Below are 18,929 nucleotides of genomic sequence, written 5' to 3'. Positions count from 1 at the left end.
GAGGGGGAACTTTTTTTTTATTTCGACACAATTCCTCTAAGGAGATCAGGGCAAAGATCTCCATATATGGACATAAACAGGTGACATCACAGTGATGTCAGATACTCAGAGCAGGGATCTCCATAGATGGGCATAAAAGGGATTATAAAATAGCCAATCTACATGCTCAAAGTGCCTCGCGTTGCAAGGCATTGTGAGCATGTAGATCTGCTATTTTAACGATAGAACCGTGTTATAAAATATGATTATTTTTAGCGGCACGCGGAACTGAAAAGGTTGAGAACCAGTGCTCTAGAAAACGTGCTCGTGCGTACGGCACCTCTGGTGTCTTCCTCTTGGATTATCACTGCCGGTTGAAACATTTTTCTCCAATTGCAAGAGAGCTGTGGCTAACACCAGCCGTGAGCAGATCAGGATGATGCAAAACTATTCGATGGTTTTTCACAGGTTAGTGAAAAAATAAAAATGTGATTGCTGGCAGCAGCAGAATAGACCATGTGTTAAACTATAGACCATGTGTTGAACTCTGGCAGTTACTGTTAAGTATGTCTGTGGGTGTTTATTAAATATGCAAAGTATTAACTCAACCACTGCCATTATGACAAGTTGGACGAGTTTGGGAGGCTCTGTGAAATACGCCAGTGACAAGTTTGATGACGATTTAATTCATTAGATTAACTGTAAAATATAATTCTACTTTGATCACCGCTACGCGGCTCTGATTTCAACCTATAAAAAGCACTTCCTGTCTGGGACCGGAAACAAATCCATGTCCGGATCCAGGAGGCGGGGCCTAACAGCTGTCAACAACCGCAGTGAGTTAACGAGATCCGTAGCGTTGGAACACGAAACGATTTTGGATGTTGAAGGTTTCTGCCCCACAGCGAAGATATGCGGCACACACACTTACGCACGCACACACACACACAGGCACACCCACACACACACACGGACACACGCACACACACAGGCACGCATGGACACACACACACACACACACACACACACACATATACACCACACACACACACACACACACACACACACACACACACACACACACACACACACACACACACACACACACACACACACACACACACACACACACACACACACACACACACACACACACACACACACAGATCCAGAAAACTAGGCTGGGGAGAGACGGAGAAGGCCTGTGATTGGTGGAGGAGAGGTGGTGGAGGAGGAAGGCCTGTGATTGGTGGACAGGTGGAGGAGGAGGAGCTTCAGTAGCGCTTGACGTTGATGAACACTTTGATGGCTCCTGTGAAGTCAGCAGAGAGAAGAACCTCTGTGTGATCTGTCTTCAATGCTCCTGTTAGGACGAGAGACATTATGTTAGTATAGGAGAGAGAGAGAGTCTGTCTTCAATGCTCCTGATAGGACGAGAGACATTATGTTACTATAGGAGAGAGAGAGTCTGTCTTCAATGCTCCTGATAGGACGAGAGACACTATGTTACTATAGGAGAGAGAGTCTGTCTTCAATGCTCCTGTTAGGACGAGAGACATTATGTTACTATAGGAGAGAGAGAGAGTCTGTCTTCAATGCTCCTGATAGGACGAGAGACATTATGTTAGTATAGGAGAGAGAGAGAGTCTGTCTTCAATGCTCCTGATAGGACGAGAGACACTGTGTTACTATAGGAGAGAGAGAGTCTGTCTTCAATGCTCCTGTTAGGACGAGAGACATTATGTTAGTATAGGAGAGAGAGAGAGTCTGTCTTCAATGCTCCTGATAGGACGAGAGACACTGTGTTACTATAGGAGAGAGAGAGAGTCTGTCTTCAATGCTCCTGATAGGACGAGAGACACTGTGTTACTATAGGAGAGAGAGTCTGTCTTCAATGCTCCTGTTAGGACGAGAGACACTGTGTTACTATAGGAGAGAGAGAGAGTCTGTCTTCAATGCTCCTGTTGGGGAGAGAGACACTATGTTACTATAGGAGAGAGAGAGAGTCTGTCTTCAATGCTCCTGATAGGACGAGAGACATTATGTTACTATAGGAGAGAGAGAGAGTCTGTCTTCAATGCTCCTGATAGGACGAGAGACATTATGTTAGTATAGGAGAGAGAGAGAGTCTGTCTTCAATGCTCCTGATAGGACGAGAGACATTATGTTAGTATAGGAGAGAGAGAGAGTCTGTCTTCAATGCTCCTGATAGGACGAGAGACATTATGTTACTATAGGAGAGAGAGTCTGTCTTCAATGCTCCTGATAGGACGAGAGACATTATGTTAGTATAGGAGAGAGAGAGAGTCTGTCTTCAATGCTCCTGATAGGACGAGAGACATTATGTTAGTATAGGAGAGAGAGAGAGTCTGTCTTCAATGCTCCTGATAGGACGAGAGACATTATGTTAGTATAGGAGAGAGAGAGTCTGTCTTCAATGCTCCTGTTAGGACGAGAGACATTATGTTAGTATAGGAGAGAGAGAGAGTCTGTCTTCAATGCTCCTGTTAGGACGAGAGACATTATGTTAGTATAGGAGAGAGAGAGAGTCTGTCTTCAATGCTCCTGATAGGACGAGAGACATTATGTTAGTATAGGAGAGAGAGAGAGTCTGTCTTCAATGCTCCTGATAGGACGAGAGACATTATGTTAGTATAGGAGAGAGAGAGAGTCTGTCTTCAATGCTCCTGATAGGACGAGAGACATTATGTTACTATAGGAGAGAGAGAGAGTCTGTCTTCAATGCTCCTGATAGGACGAGAGACATTATGTTAGTATAGGAGAGAGAGAGAGTCTGTCTTCAATGCTCCTGATAGGACGAGAGACATTATGTTAGTATAGGAGAGAGAGAGAGTCTGTCTTCAATGCTCCTGATAGGACGAGAGACATTATGTTACTATAGGAGAGAGAGTCTGTCTTCAATGCTCCTGATAGGACGAGAGACATTATGTTAGTATAGGAGAGAGAGAGAGTCTGTCTTCAATGCTCCTGATAGGACGAGAGACATTATGTTAGTATAGGAGAGAGAGAGAGTCTGTCTTCAATGCTCCTGATAGGACGAGAGACATTATGTTAGTATAGGAGAGAGAGAGTCTGTCTTCAATGCTCCTGTTAGGACGAGAGACATTATGTTAGTATAGGAGAGAGAGAGAGTCTGTCTTCAATGCTCCTGATAGGACGAGAGACATTATGTTAGTATAGGAGAGAGAGAGAGTCTGTCTTCAATGCTCCTGATAGGACGAGAGACATTATGTTAGTATAGGAGAGAGAGAGAGTCTGTCTTCAATGCTCCTGTTAGGACGAGAGACATTATGTTAGTATAGGAGAGAGAGAGAGTCTGTCTTCAATGCTCCTGATAGGACGAGAGACATTATGTTACTATAGGAGAGAGAGAGAGTCTGTCTTCAATGCTCCTGTTAGGACGAGAGACATTATGTTAGTATAGGAGAGAGAGAGAGTCTGTCTTCAATGCTCCTGATAGGACGAGAGACATTATGTTAGTATAGGAGAGAGAGAGAGTCTGTCTTCAATGCTCCTGATAGGACGAGAGACATTATGTTAGTATAGGAGAGAGAGAGAGTCTGTCTTCAATGCTCCTGATAGGACGAGAGACATTATGTTACTATAGGAGAGAGAGTCTGTCTTCAATGCTCCTGATAGGACGAGAGACATTATGTTAGTATAGGAGAGAGAGAGAGTCTGTCTTCAATGCTCCTGATAGGACGAGAGACATTATGTTAGTATAGGAGAGAGAGAGAGTCTGTCTTCAATGCTCCTGATAGGACGAGAGACATTATGTTAGTATAGGAGAGAGAGAGAGTCTGTCTTCAATGCTCCTGATAGGACGAGAGACATTATGTTACTATAGGAGAGAGAGAGAGTCTGTCTTCAATGCTCCTGTTGGGGAGAGAGACACTGTGTTACTATAGGAGAGAGAGAGAGTCTGTCTTCAATGCTCCTGTTGGGGAGAGAGACACTATGTTACTATAGGAGAGAGAGAGAGTCTGTCTTCAATGCTCCTGTTGGGGAGAGAGACATTATGTTACTATAGGAGAGAGAGAGAGTCTGTCTTCAATGCTCCTGTTAGGACGAGAGACACTGTGTTACTATAGGAGAGAGAGAGAGTCTGTCTTCAATGCTCCTGTTGGGGAGAGAGACACTATGTTACTATAGGAGAGAGAGAGAGTCTGTCTTCAATGCTCCTGATAGGACGAGAGACATTATGTTACTATAGGAGAGAGAGAGAGTCTGTCTTCAATGCTCCTGATAGGACGAGAGACATTATGTTACTATAGGAGAGAGAGAGAGTCTGTCTTCAATGCTCCTGTTAGGACGAGAGACATTATGTTAGTATAGGAGAGAGAGTCTGTCTTCAATGCTCCTGTTGGGGAGAGAGACACTGTGTTACTATAGGAGAGAGAGTCTGTCTTCAATGCTCCTGTTAGGACGAGAGACACTGTGTTACTATAGGAGAGAGAGAGAGTCTGTCTTCAATGCTCCTGTTGGGGAGAGAGACACTATGTTACTATAGGAGAGAGAGAGAGTCTGTCTTCAATGCTCCTGATAGGACGAGAGACATTATGTTAGTATAGGAGAGAGAGAGAGTCTGTCTTCAATGCTCCTGTTGGGGAGAGAGACACTGTGTTACTATAGGAGAGAGAGTCTGTCTTCAATGCTCCTGTTGGGGAGAGAGACACTGTGTTACTATAGGAGAGAGAGAGAGTCTGTCTTCAATGCTCCTGTTGGGGAGAGAGACACTATGTTACTATAGGAGAGAGAGAGAGAGAGAGAGAGAGAGAGAGAGAGAGAGAGAGAGAGAGAGAGAGAGAACAATCAACTTTAACCTGTCCATGGATCAGTGCTAGATAGATCAACCTGTCCATGGATCAGTGCTAGATAGATCAACCTGTCCATGGATCAGTGCTAGATAGATCAACCTGTCTATGGATCAGTGCTAGATAGATCAACCTGTCCATGGATCAGTGCTAGATAGATCAACCTGTCTATGGATCAGTGCTAGATAGATCAACCTGTCCATGGATCAGTGCTAGATAGATCAACCTGCTCATGGATCAGTGCTAGATAGATCAACCTGCTCATGGATCAGTGCTAGATAGATCAACCTGCTCATGGATCAGTGCTAGATAGATCAACCTGCTCATGGATCAGTGCTAGATAGATCAACCTGTCCATGGATCAGTGCTAGATAGATCAACCTGTCTATGGATCAGTGCTAGATAGATCAACCTGTCCATGGATCAGTGCTAGATAGATCAACCTGCTCATGGATCAGTGCTAGATAGATCAACCTGCTCATGGATCAGTGCTAGATAGACCTGCTTGCCGTCGCAGCCCATTTCCTACTCCGGCAGAAGCTACCTTTCACGTAGCGTCTACAGCGTCTACAGCGTCTGCTGCGTAGCGGGGATCAAAGAGTTCAGTACGTGGTGGGAAGTTGAACCCGTGGCCGACGGCTGTTTGATTAACGCTGTACTTCCTGCCGCCTAGCGGAGCCATCCTGAAAACCGTCCAGGCTTAAATTCCCTACCATGTCCGAAACTGTTCAGGATTCAAGTTCAAAAGTAGCAGATCTATAATAAGCTCAAAACATAAGTTTACATCTACCGGAAATGGAGGTGCATGGTCTCAGCCTACCTGAGGAAATGGTTAAATGTGTACTGAGGAAATGGTTAAATGTGTACCTGAGGGAATGGTTTAATGTGTACCTGAAGGATGGAATGGTTAAATGTGTACTGAGGAAATGGTTAAATGTGTACCTGAGGGAATGGTTTAATGTGTACCTGAGGGAATGGTTTAATGTGTACCTGAGGGAATGGTTTCGGAGTCTTCAGAGTCCAGACTCTGTCTCTCTGGCTCTGGCTTCTCAGCCGCCGCCACTGCAGTACCGCCGCTGGCCTCCGGGGGCACGATGAGCCCCGGGTGGGGGGCAAAGATGGCCGACGTCACCACCGCGTTGTGAGCTGAGAACACACACACACACACACACACACACACACACACACACACACACACACACACACACACACACACACAAGTGTATGATTCAACTTCTCATGATGTATAATGTTTATAATTGTTTTAAAATGTTCTAGTATAAAACAAATCAAATAAAGAAATAATGGGCGTTACCTTTAATTCCTTCCCAGAAGTCATTGCGGTCTCGCCGTACGGAGGTGAACTTGCTCAGGTCGTGGTAGGTGCTCCAGATGTACACGTACTTATCCTCTGAGCCGCTCACGATGAACGAGTAGTCATGACTGAAACCACAAGGAGACAACATGAAGGAGTAGTCATGACTGAAACCACAAGGAGAAACATGAATGATTTTAAGTATTGACGTTTCAAGTGGTTAAATATCTGAAAACACAAATTGACATGAATCCAAAATACACTGATGATTGTGCTGTCAAACAATGAAACTAGATGGAATCTATGAACAGGTTGTGGGGGGTCCCTGCTTCATCTCTCTCTCAACTAAGGGGTCCTTGACCTGAAAACATTTCAGACCCCTGCTCTATACATACAGTATAGTGTTTTATACTTGCAATGCAATTGAACGTTTTGTGTTGCTATTTTATACGTTGATGAATTGAATACCAAGGACCTCCAATGGAGCAAGACCACAATGGCTTTTTTAGGATGTTCCTTTTAGGCAGGGAGTTTGACTGTACTTGTACTGTACTACATCTTTTTGCTCTAATGAAATAATCAATCAATCAAACGTAGTCACGACTGAAAAACAAAACAGATTTCTATGCATTAAGCTTTTTTTATGAAAGTTAAAAAAAATAAAAACACAGAAACAGCCTTTAACCTAAGCCTGCTGCTGCCGTTTAGAAAGCAACATTTAAAGATATACAATCCTTATGTTCTATGTGCTTTGTCTCCCTCTGCTGATGGAAAGAGGCAATTGCAACTAAACTACAATTCCTCTCTTGAAAGGTAGAGAAAATATGGGTTCTCGTTTTGAAAGGTAGAAGTTCCAAATAGGGGTTAATCCATGAAGCTAGCTTTGATCTGACGGACAGACAGACAGACAGACAGACAGACAGACAGACCTGAAGCTAGCTTTGATCTGATGGACAGACAGACAGACAGACAGACAGACAGACAGGCAGGCAGGCAGGCAGGCAGGCAGGCAGGCAGGCAGGCAGGCAGACAGACAGACAGACAGACAGACAGACAGACAGACAGACAGACAGACAGGCAGGCAGGCAGGCAGGCAGACAGACAGACAGACAGACAGACAGACAGACAGACAGACAGACAGACAGACAGACCTGAAGCTAGCTTTGATCTGGCTGCTGCTGTTGACGTAGCCCTTGTACTTCATGGACAGGGAGAGGTCGCGCAGGTCGTACAGGCGGATCCGAGAGTCGTTGGACGTCACCAAAATCTGAGGGAAAACGTAAAAAACATGTCACCGAAAATATGAATTGTACTGCATAACAAAAGAAGAAGAAAAGGTTACCGGTACATCTAACTAATTAGTTATGAAAAAACATATTCTAAAAATAATAATAATATTAATTTTCATGAATGGCTATATTAGCGGATCTACGTTATGAGATTGTAGATCTTGCTCCTTTGTTTTGCTCAACACAGTTTTAAAACAGGGCTTAAAGTGGTTAATCAGAGAAATCCATGTAGTGGATTATACTAAATTAACTCCAAAGTTCTGATCGCATCTTTACCTTGTTCTCTCCGGGGAGAGGCTCAATTCCAGTGATTTTACGACCAACTCTGTTGCGCCCCCTGGTGGACCTGACGTGGATCTGCGTGTGGTATTTGAGGCGCTGCAAACAACAACATAAAAAACACAGTTGAGTACATTTTGTCCAAAAATGGTTATATCTCATATTCCATAAGCCTTTTATAGACCGAGATGTGGCTCAGTTCTGGAGTGTTCACTTAATTTTACACTCAATCAGTTTAAATAAAAAAAATTCAAACACATTTCTGGACACTGCTCCTACACATTTTGCCCTAAAATCACGCTGCGACCTGACGGTCGCTTATCTCCCGATTAGGGAGTCTTACTGGTTTAACCCTGTGATTCTCCACCTTTAGTTTCAAGGACCCGTAGTTTGTTTGACCATGCATTCACCACGGTATGTGTTGTTGTTATTTTATTACCTCGGTGTCGTAGAAGATGCAGCGTCCGTCGTAGGTTCCGATGACGGCGTATTTTCCGTTCTGGCAGAAGTTGGCGGCGGTGATGAGGCGCGTCTGTCCGTCCACCTCGTTCCACAGCGCCACCTTCTTGTCAGGAATGTTCCACAAGCGCAGCTTACCGTCCAGAGAGCCGCTCAGGAAGTACCGGTCGTCCTGGGGATTGATTGATTGATTGATTGATGGATTGATTGATTGATTGATTTAAGATTGTATTAGACCTGTGGTTCTCAACCTGTGGGTCAGGACCCCAAGGGGGGTCCCCAAATTGTTTTGGGGGGTCCCCAGATGATTAACTTAACGTTGCAACATTGTTTTCTCGCTCAACTGTAAACAAACCAACATAACGTTTAAGTGTATAGAGAGATTCTGCTCATTTCTCCAGTGACAATTTAAGGACTTTCTAATACCGCTAAAATGACAAATTAAACATTGGCCTAATAGTCAAATATTAGAGGCAGCAATTTTGAAAATAGAACCGTGATATACAAAATGTAATGCCTCAATTAGTGCTCGTCTGGGTGTGTGTGTGTGTGTGTGTGTGTGTGATTATTTTGGGGGCCTGAAAAGGTTGAGAACCACTGTATTAGAAGTACATAGAAAAAAGTACAGTTTCATGACAATGAGTACAAATCACTGGTACAAGGCCAAATGAAAGGAGGTCCTAGTGAGCTTCACGGCTTATTTACACAGGAAACCTTTTTGTATCACATAAAACATTGAATGACAGACAGATAGAACATAGTACCATGCAGAGGATAGCATCAATTAGCTAAATAAACACAAACTCATGAAGAAAGAAGAAATAAACAATATTTACAGTGGAAAAGGGAGGTAAGTATGGGCTTAGTCTATTACAAGTCTCGAGTAGCAGCCATCTGTAGGTGTCTCTTCAGACCGGTTTTAAAGGAGGTTAGGGATTTACACTCCTTGAAGGCATGCAGTAGGGCGTTCCACATGTTAGTGGTATAGTAGGAAAACATGAAATATGTGCCCGAAATATAGAACGGTAAGTTAGTTAATATAAGTGAAGGATGAGGCCACTCACCCGTGGGTGGAAGGTGATGGCGGTGACAAAGTCGATGTGCTGGAAGCAGCAGAGACATTCTCTCCTGGAGATGTGCCACAACCTCACCGTCTTATCCATGGAGGAGGAGAGCAGGAAGAAGTTCTACAAGATAACACATACACACATCACAACCTGACTGTCTTATCCATGGAGGAGGAGAGGAGGAAGAAGTTCTACAAGATACAAGATAACACATACACACATCACAACCTGACTGTCTTATCCAAGGAGGAGGAGAGGAGGAAGAAGTTCTACAAGATACAAGATAACACATACACACATCACAACCTCACCGTCTTATCCATGGAGGAGGACAGGAGGAAGAAGTTCTACAAGATACACATAAAAACATCACCATCCTGACTGCAGGGGTTTTATTTTCAGACCATGTCCCAATATGTGACTTTTAAGTGTTTTCCTGAAGTTCTGAACTGCCTTCACTGAATGTGTGTGTGCCCTTCATTTTATAGAAGTATCTGTTTCTTTCTGTAGTTCTGTAGTATTCTATGCTAGTCTGGCTAATTCAAATACTCATATCTTGAAATGATCTGCTTTTTCGTTTGGAGATCACTTGATTAGTGTTGTGACGACTCGCTACACCTCCCCCTTATTTTATTTTATTTGCAGATCTGCACTGATCTCAGAAACAGCCCCTATGGAATCCTCAAGACTGAAATCAGTCCCCAGGACTGAGAACTTCAACCCCTCTGACAGTCTTAAACACCATGACCACATCCTGACTGTCTTATCCATGGAGGATACATACTGTATACAGAGGGTATGCACGTGACATCATCATCATATCCGGAGGTTATCCGGGAACGCCTACTGAGTGGCAAAAACTACTAACTTTCTGTCCTTGACAGCCCATTCATCCAAACAGAAAAGTCCTATCTGATTGCTTTAAACAACGTTAAAAGACGTTAACTCACTTTGCCACTCGATTTACCATTCACTGTTTGCTTGCGCATGCCCTCTAGACACATAAAAACATCATCATCATCCTGACTGTGTTAAACACCATGATCACAACCTGACCGTGTTGTGGATGGACGACAACAGCAGGGAGAAGTTCTACAACTGCCCCACTAATAACTCTAATGGCTTCTACCCATCTGCTATGGCTGCCCTCCCCATGGCATTCCATAAGGAAAGACATGATAGGATTAGGGATGGGACGATACACAATATTATCGTTTATCGTAATAAAAAAAACACTCACGATAACCGTATCGTGGAGATTTTATTTATCGTGAAATCGTCCTCCGTCATGCACTGGGATCAATTCTCCTTTTAATTGCCGAGCTGCATTTCCGGTACCACTTAAACCCTCTATAATTGGTAAAAGGTACTTATAATGTACGTACTTGATAGTCTTTTTTTCACTCTCCATCAAATGTCTTTGCCAAAAATAGCAGATCTACAAGCTCACAACGCGTCGCATCAAACGGATTTTGATTATCGCGATAATATTGTAAATCGTGATTTATTTTGTCACAATAATCGTGACATGAAATTGTCATATCGTCCCATCCCTCGATAGGATGTGAAGTTGTGTCAGCTTTCTACCTTGGACCAGGACAGGTCCAGTAGGTCAGCAGTGTGTTAGGAGGTGTAGGAGGTGTAGGATCTTACCTTGGACCAGGACAGGTCCAGTAGGTCAGCAGTGTGTTAGGAGGTGTAGGATCTTACCTTGGACCAGGACAGGTCCAGTAGGTCAGCAGTGTGTTAGGAGGTGTAGGAGGTGTAGGATCTTACCTTGGACCAGGACAGGTCCAGTAGGTCAGCAGTGTGTTAAGATGTAGGAGGTGTAGGATCTTACCTTGGACCAGGACAGGTCCAGGAGGTCAGCAGTGTGTTAGGAGGTGTAGGAGGTGTAGGATCTTACCTTGGACCAGGACAGGTCCAGTAGGTCAGCAGTGTGTTAAGATGTAGGAGGTGTAGGATCTTACCTTGGACCAGGACAGGTCCAGTAGGTCAGCAGTGTGTTAGGAGGTGTAGGAGGTGTAGGATCTTACCTTGGACCAGGACAGGTCCAGTAGGTCGGCTGTGTGTCCTTTGTACTTGCAGAAGGGGATCTGTCTGAACGGGGCGTTCCTGTCCTCTGTGTCAGGGTCCTCTGGCATGCAGGCCTGGGGACAGCAACATTAAAGGACAACTTTAGTTTTTTACAACAAGGGTTCATATTTTAGATTGTAATTAAAGAATATAAAAGATGAGTGTTAAATTAATTTCATTTACTTCTTTCTATTGTTTTAGAGATTCTTATTTCAGTGGTTGCGTACAAGTGGCTAAATATGTCATTTTACACAGAATAAGCCCATTCCCAAGATACAACGCAACCTTTCATGGTTGGATGTGACTTATGGGGGCTAGAAGCGTTAGTGTAAATAGCAATAAAGAAACTGCTGGCTTATTGTGTCTAAAAATACATATTTAGCCACTTGTACGAATGCCCCCATGCGTACGCATGCCCCACATTTTAGCACGGTAAACCCGATAAAACAATAGAACGAAGCAAATGAAAATATTTTAACACTCACCTTTTCTTTTCTCTAATTACAATCTAAAATATGAACCCTTGTTGTAAAAAAACAAAGTTGTCCTTTAAAGGTGATTTTATTAATGACATTTTTAATCAGTTTAATCAGTGTAGTGCACCTACTTCTTCAGTGGACTACACTTAGCCTCGCAAGCCATCCCGAGCTACGTCATCACCAATACGCTTCCTTTCTCGGTCTGGTGTCCCTCCCATCGAGTCTCTTTATTAGAACTTAGGGTCTCAATTTCCAATCAAAAGGCTGCATTTCGAGCGAACCCGCCTCACACCGCTCCTGATTGGTCGAGCGGCTGCTACAGCTCTCGCATTTTGTAAACAAACACGGCGGATCCCATGTCTGACGCGAGTTCACAAATCGCAAATAAAAGCTGCATTAAGCGAAGTTTTATCTGAAATCAAAGTTTTATCATCTCATAACTTAAAAACGAACAACAGTTTGCACCTTTGGAATTTCTGTCTGGAAAAGACGTATTTGATGTTCTCCCGACGATGTTTTGATGCACTGATGACTACTGACTGGACCTGTCAGTCAAAGTGAGTAACTACGTCATCGCGTAATGCGTTGTCTATGGAGAACTCCCAGACTCTCCCATGGGAGAGTCTGGCTGTTGCGAGGCTACACTACACTGGCACACAACTGTGTTACATCCCTCCGGGATGGAAAACATAGTGATTAGTAAACCATCTTCAATGATTAAAGCACTGAACAGCGTTCACTCACCGCCAGGTCCGAGTCAGACTTAGACGAGCATAAACTCTCCTGTGAGGGCGAAGGGGACACACGACCTGAGGAGAGAATGTTGCTGTCAGTACTTAGACAATACAGTGATTCATGTAAAACATGTTGCTGTCAGTACTTAGACAAGACAGTGATTCATGTAAAACATGTTGCTGTCAGTACTTAGACAAGACAGTGATTCATGTAAAACATGTTGCTGTCAGTACTTAGACAAGACAGTGATTAATGTAAAACATGTTGCTGTCAGTGCTTAGACAAGACAGTGATTAATGTAAAACATGTTGCTGTCAGTACTTAGATAAGATAGTGATTCATGTAAAACATGTTGCTGTCAGTACTTAGACAAGACAGTGATTAATGTAAAACATGTTGATGTCAGTACTTAGACAAGATAGTGATTAATGTAAAACATGTTGCTGTCAGTGCTTAGACAAGACAGTGATTAATGTAAAACATGTTGCTGTCAGTACTTAGATAAGATAGTGATTCATGTAAAACATGTTGCTGTCAGTACTTAGACAAGACAGTGATTAATGTAAAACATGTTGATGTCAGTACTTAGACAAGACAGTGATTAATGTAAAACATGTTGCTGTCAGTACTTAGACAAGACAGTGATTAATGTAAAACATGTTGCTGTCAGTACTTAGATAAGATAGTGATTCATGTAAAACATGTTGCTGTCAGTACTTAGACAAGACAGTGATTAATGTAAAACATGTTGCTGTCAGTACTTAGACAAGACAGTGATTAATGTAAAACATGTTGCTGTCAGTACTTAGACAAGATAGTGATTCATGTAAAACATGTTGCTGTCAGTACTTAGACAAGACAGTGATTAATGTAAAACATGTTGCTGTCAGTACTTAGATAAGATAGTGATTCATTTAAAACATGTTGCTGTCAGTACTTAGACAAGACAGTGATTAATGTAAAACATGTTGCTGTCAGTGCTTAGACAAGACAGTGATTAATGTAAAACATGTTGCTGTCAGTACTTAGACAAGAAAGTGATTAATGTAAAACATGTTGCTGTCAGTGCTTAGACAAGACAGTGATTAATGTAAAACATGTTGCTGTCAGTACTTAGACAAGACAGTGATTCATGTAAAACATGTTGCTGTCAGTGCTTAGACAAGACAGTGATTAATATAAAACATGTTGCTGTCAGTACTTAGACAAGACAGTGATTAATGTAAAACATGTTGCTGTCAGTACTTAGACAAGATAGTGATTAATGTAAAACATGTTGATGTCAGTGCTTAGACAAGATAGTGATTCATGTAAAACATGTTGATGTCAGTGCTTAGACAAGATAGTGATTCATGTAAAACATGTTGCTGTCAGTGCTTAGACAAGATAGTGATTCATGTAAAACATGTTGATGTCAGTGCTTAGACAAGACAGTGATTAATGTAAAACATGTTGCTGTCAGTGCTTAGACAAGATAGTGATTAATGTAAAACATGTTGCTGTCAGTGCTTAGACAAGACAGTGATTAATGTAAAACATGTTGCTGTCAGTACTTAGACAAGACAGTGATTAATGTAAAACATGTTGCTGTCAGTGCTTAGACAAGACAGTGATTCATGTAAAACATGTTGCTGTCAGTACTTAGACAAGATAGTGATTCATGTAAAACATGTTGCTGTCAGTGCTTAGACAAGACAGTGATTAATGTAAAACATGTTGCTGTCAGTGCTTAGACAAGATAGTGATTCATGTAAAACATGTTGCTGTCAGTACTTAGACAAGATAGTGATTAATGTAAAACATGTTGCTGTCAGTGCTTAGACAAGACAGTGATTCATGTAAAACATGTTGCTGTCAGTACTTAGACAAGACAGTGAATGTAAAACATGTTGCTGTCAGTGCTTAGACAAGACAGTGATTAATGTAAAACATGTTGCTGTCAGTGCTTAGACAAGATAGTGATTAATGTAAAACATGTTGCTGTCAGTGCTTAGACAAGACAGTGATTCATGTAAAACATGTTGCTGTCAGTACTTAGACAAGACAGTGATTAATGTAAAACATGTTGCCGTCAGTGCTTAGACAAGACAGTGATTCATGTAAAACATGTTGCTGTCAGTACTTAGACAAGATAGTGATTAATGTAAAACATGTTGCTGTCAGTGCTTAGACAAGACAGTGATTAATGTAAAACATGTTGCCGTCAGTGCTTAGACAAGATAGTGATTAATGTAAAACATGTTGCCGTCAGTGCTTAGACAAGACAGTGATTAATGTAAAACATGTTGCTGTCAGTGCTTAGACAAGATAGTGATTAATGTAAAACATGTTGCTGTCAGTACTTAGACAAGACAGTGATTCATGTAAAACATGTTGCTGTCAGTACTTAGACAAGATAGTGATTAAAGTAAAAACATGTTGCTGTCAGTACTTAGACAAGATAGTGATTAATGTAAAACATGTTGCTGTCAGTGCTTAGACAAGACAGTGATTAATGTAAAACATGTTGCTGTCAGTACTTAGACAAGACAGTGATTAATGTAAAACATGTTGCTGTCAGTACTTAGACAAGACAGTGATTAATGTAAAACATGTTGCTGTCAGTGCTTAGACAAGACAGTGATTCATGTAAAACATGTTGCTGTCAGTGCTTAGACAAGACAGTGATTCATGTAAAACATGTTGCTGTCAGTACTTAGACAAGATAGTGATTAATGTAAAACATGTTGCTGTCAGTGCTTAGACAAGATAGTGATTAATGTAAAACATGTTGCTGTCAGTACTTAGATAAGATAGTGATTAATGTAAAACATGTTGCTGTCAGTACTTAGATAAGACAGTGATTCATGTAAAACATGTTGCTGTCAGTACTTAGACAAGATAGTGATTAATGTAAAACATGTTGCTGTCAGTGCTTAGACAAGATAGTGATTAATGTAAAACATGTTGCTGTCAGTACTTAGACAAGACAAGATAGTGATTAATGTAAAACATGTTGCTGTCAGTGCTTAGATAAGACAGTGATTCATGTAAAACATGTTGCTGTCAGTACTTAGACAAGATAGTGATTAATGTAAAACATGTTGCTGTCAGTGCTTAGACAAGATAGTGATTAATGTAAAACATGTTGCTGTCAGTGCTTAGACAAGACAAGATAGTGATTCATGTAAAACATGTTGCTGTCAGTGCTTAGACAAGATAGTGATTAATGTAAAACATGTTGCTGTCAGTACTTAGACAAGATAGTGATTAAAGTAAAACATGTTGCTGTCAGTGCTTAGACAAGATAGTGATTCATGTAAAACATGTTGCTGTCAGTACTTAGATAAGATAGTGATTAATGTAAAACATGTTGCTGTCAGTACTTAGACAAGACAGTGATTAATGTAAAACATGTTGCTGTCAGTGCTTAGACAAGATAGTGATTAATGTAAAACATGTTGCTGTCAGTGCTTAGACAAGACAGTGATTAATGTAAAACATGTTGCTGTCAGTGCTTAGACAAGATAGTGATTAATGTAAAACATGTTGCTGTCAGTGCTTAGACAAGACAGTGATTCATGTAAAACATGTTGCTGTCAGTGCTTAGACAAGACAGTGATTAATGTAAAACATGTTGCTGTCAGTGCTTAGACAAGATAGTGATTAATGTAAAACATGTTGCTGTCAGTACTTAGACAAGACAGTGATTAATGTAAAACATGTTGCTGTCAGTGCTTAGACAAGACAGTGATTCATGTAAAACATGTTGCTGTCAGTACTTAGACAAGATAGTGATTCATGTAAAACATGTTGCTGTCAGTGCTTAGACAAGACAGTGATTAATGTAAAACATGTTGCTGTCAGTGCTTAGACAAGATAGTGATTCATGTAAAACATGTTGCTGTCAGTACTTAGACAAGATAGTGATTAATGTAAAACATGTTGCTGTCAGTGCTTAGACAAGACAGTGATTCATGTAAAACATGTTGCTGTCAGTACTTAGACAAGACAGTGATTAATGTAAAACATGTTGCTGTCAGTGCTTAGACAAGACAGTGATTCATGTAAAACATGTTGCTGTCAGTACTTAGACAAGATAGTGATTAATGTAAAACATGTTGCTGTCAGTGCTTAGACAAGATAGTGATTAATGTAAAACATGTTGCTGTCAGTACTTAGATAAGATAGTGATTAATGTAAAACATGTTGCTGTCAGTACTTAGATAAGACAGTGATTCATGTAAAACATGTTGCTGTCAGTACTTAGACAAGATAGTGATTAATGTAAAACATGTTGCTGTCAGTGCTTAGACAAGATAGTGATTAATGTAAAACATGTTGCTGTCAGTGCTTAGACAAGACAAGATAGTGATTCATGTAAAACATGTTGCTGTCAGTGCTTAGACAAGATAGTGATTAATGTAAAACATGTTGCTGTCAGTACTTAGACAAGATAGTGATTAAAGTAAAACATGTTGCGGTCAGTGCTTAGACAAGATAGTGATTCATGTAAAACATGTTGCTGTCAGTACTTAGACAAGATAGTGATTCATGTAAAACATGTTGCTGTCAGTACTTAGACAAGACAGTGATTCATGTAAAACATGTTGCTGTCAGTGCTTAGACAAGATAGTGATTAATGTAAAACATGTTGCTGTCAGTGCTTAGACAAGATAGTGATTAATGTAAAACATGTTGCTGTCAGTACTTAGACAAGACAGTGATTCATGTAAAACAGTGGTAAAATGCAATGGTTTTCAACATTCGCAGGCCTGTAACCCCCCAAGATAATCATAGTGAAACTGGGGACCCCTCACCCTGACAAGCACTTGGAATTGTTGAGGTATTAAGTGTTCGGTTCCACAGATACATATTGTGAACATAGCAGATCCACAAGATTGTATAACTGCAATTTTCACAATTGTATTAACACACTTATTATTTGACAATTTGGCCAATGTTTCACCAGTTTTTATAGTATTGTTTGTCGGTTACTTTTGATGCTCCTTTTCTCCTTGCTTTTTGAGAAAGTCCTTTAGAAAAGTCCTTGAATTTGTCACTTCACTGTCATCGGGGGAAAGAATATTCTATATTTGAATGTTCCTTCGAATGTTAACAATAAAATAATATTCAACAGTAAAAAATTAAGCTTTGATTAAAAAAAATATGAATTCCTTTCGTTTTAAAGGGAATATTCGAATGTCATTTTTGGCCAATTCTGACAGCTCTACGGACTACTGGTGGACCATGAGAATATTGCAAGTGGGACCCCAAATAATGGTAAAAAAAATAAAATAAGAAAAATGTTAGGAGGAAGGAAAGTAGGAACTTAAAAGTATACTATGTCGGTTCCGTTGATCTCTCGGAACACAATCGATTGATCGATCGTTAAAATAAACCGTGAGATGTTTGTTTACCCTCTGTGTTGTACTTCATCCTCATGTTGTTGAAGTAGTCGAAGGCGTTCTTTAGGACCCAGATGCGAACCACGTTGTCCTGGCCGGCAGTGGCCAGCAGCCTGCCACAGTGGGAGAACTTCATGGTCCACACTGCCCCCTAAAGGAGAACACAGGAACCACATGATAACAACACTGGTCCCCACAGAGGGACCCCCAGGGGTGCTGGAGAGGGCAGGGGTCCCCAGGGGGTCCCCCAGCAACATGAAGAACCCATGCATACATACATCAGCCAAAATGTTCAGATCTGCAAGATCACGACGTCGGAGGAGTTCTGTGGACAGTTCAGAAACCCGTCTACTCACTCTGTGTCTCAGAGGAGGGCTGTGGACTAAAAATAGTACAACGTTTTGGCGGATATTATCGCAATGATCAAAATAAACGCCACTTTTGTTAAGCACTTGAACACACATAAAACCTATTCCGGGGTCCAGCGATTGCCAAAAATAGCCGATCTACAAGCTCAGAACGAGTTGCAACACCATTGTTTTAGCAAGTCGATTTGTTTAGAGTGAAATAAGAGCGTTCCAAACGTGCTGCGTTGAAAGCAGCTGTTCTGTTAGGACCATGGGTGCAGTAGAACATTGTTCTTAACTCATACAGGGCCAGATTTCCAAAATATGAATATGAATGTGCGCTTATAACGCCAGGAAATAGCTATTTTGTATCCCCCCAGACCACCTTAACCAGACCACCTTAACGAATGCACGTCCAGCATACCATACCACCAGATGACCACTAGAGACCACCATACACCATACACTGACATGGTCCCATGTTAAGCCTGTTTAAATCCACATAACAGGATGAGACGCTGACTTGGTCCTCATTGACTTAACATGGACGGGCCGCCGGTCACCATTTCAGCTCAATACTGTTCAATTCGTGCTTGATCGTCTCAAACCACCATTGGTATGGGCATCGGGACGTATATAGATGCCACACAGAAAGTTTCAGAATCAAAATCCGACCTAGTGA

General features: G+C 41.5%; 1 protein-coding gene across 2 annotated transcripts in view; it reads right to left on the bottom strand.

Annotated features, from left to right (window-relative positions):
* Positions 1-1,076: 1,076 nt before the first annotated feature.
* wdr44 (WD repeat domain 44) overlaps positions 1,077-18,929 on the bottom strand; it is a 79,183-nt gene continuing 61,330 nt past the window's right edge. Inside the window, exons 13-23 of one of the 2 annotated variants that reach the window (XM_080748871.1) lie at positions 17,913-18,051; positions 12,523-12,587; positions 11,260-11,373; positions 9,530-9,570; positions 9,221-9,302; positions 8,137-8,328; positions 7,695-7,796; positions 7,281-7,396; positions 6,130-6,257; positions 5,805-5,960; positions 1,077-1,342 (exon numbers count right to left, since the gene is read on the bottom strand). In XM_080748871.1, coding sequence (XP_080604997.1) covers positions 1,254-1,342; positions 5,805-5,960; positions 6,130-6,257; positions 7,281-7,396; positions 7,695-7,796; positions 8,137-8,328; positions 9,221-9,302; positions 9,530-9,570; positions 11,260-11,373; positions 12,523-12,587; positions 17,913-18,051 — 1,224 coding nt within the window. In that variant the 3' untranslated portion in view covers positions 1,077-1,253. Of the gene's footprint in view, positions 1,343-5,804; positions 5,961-6,129; positions 6,258-7,280; positions 7,397-7,694; positions 7,797-8,136; positions 8,329-9,220; positions 9,344-9,529; positions 9,571-11,259; positions 11,374-12,522; positions 12,588-17,912; positions 18,052-18,929 lie in introns of both variants that reach the window. The other variant, XM_080748870.1, reaches the window with a different exon arrangement.

This window comes from Nannobrachium achirus, assembly GCF_963921795.1.
Source record: "Nannobrachium achirus genome assembly, chromosome: 19".
Taxonomy (NCBI): domain Eukaryota; kingdom Metazoa; phylum Chordata; class Actinopteri; order Myctophiformes; family Myctophidae; genus Nannobrachium; species Nannobrachium achirus.
Note: the sequence above shows the minus strand (reverse complement) of the source record. Positions and strands in the feature narration are given on the sequence as shown.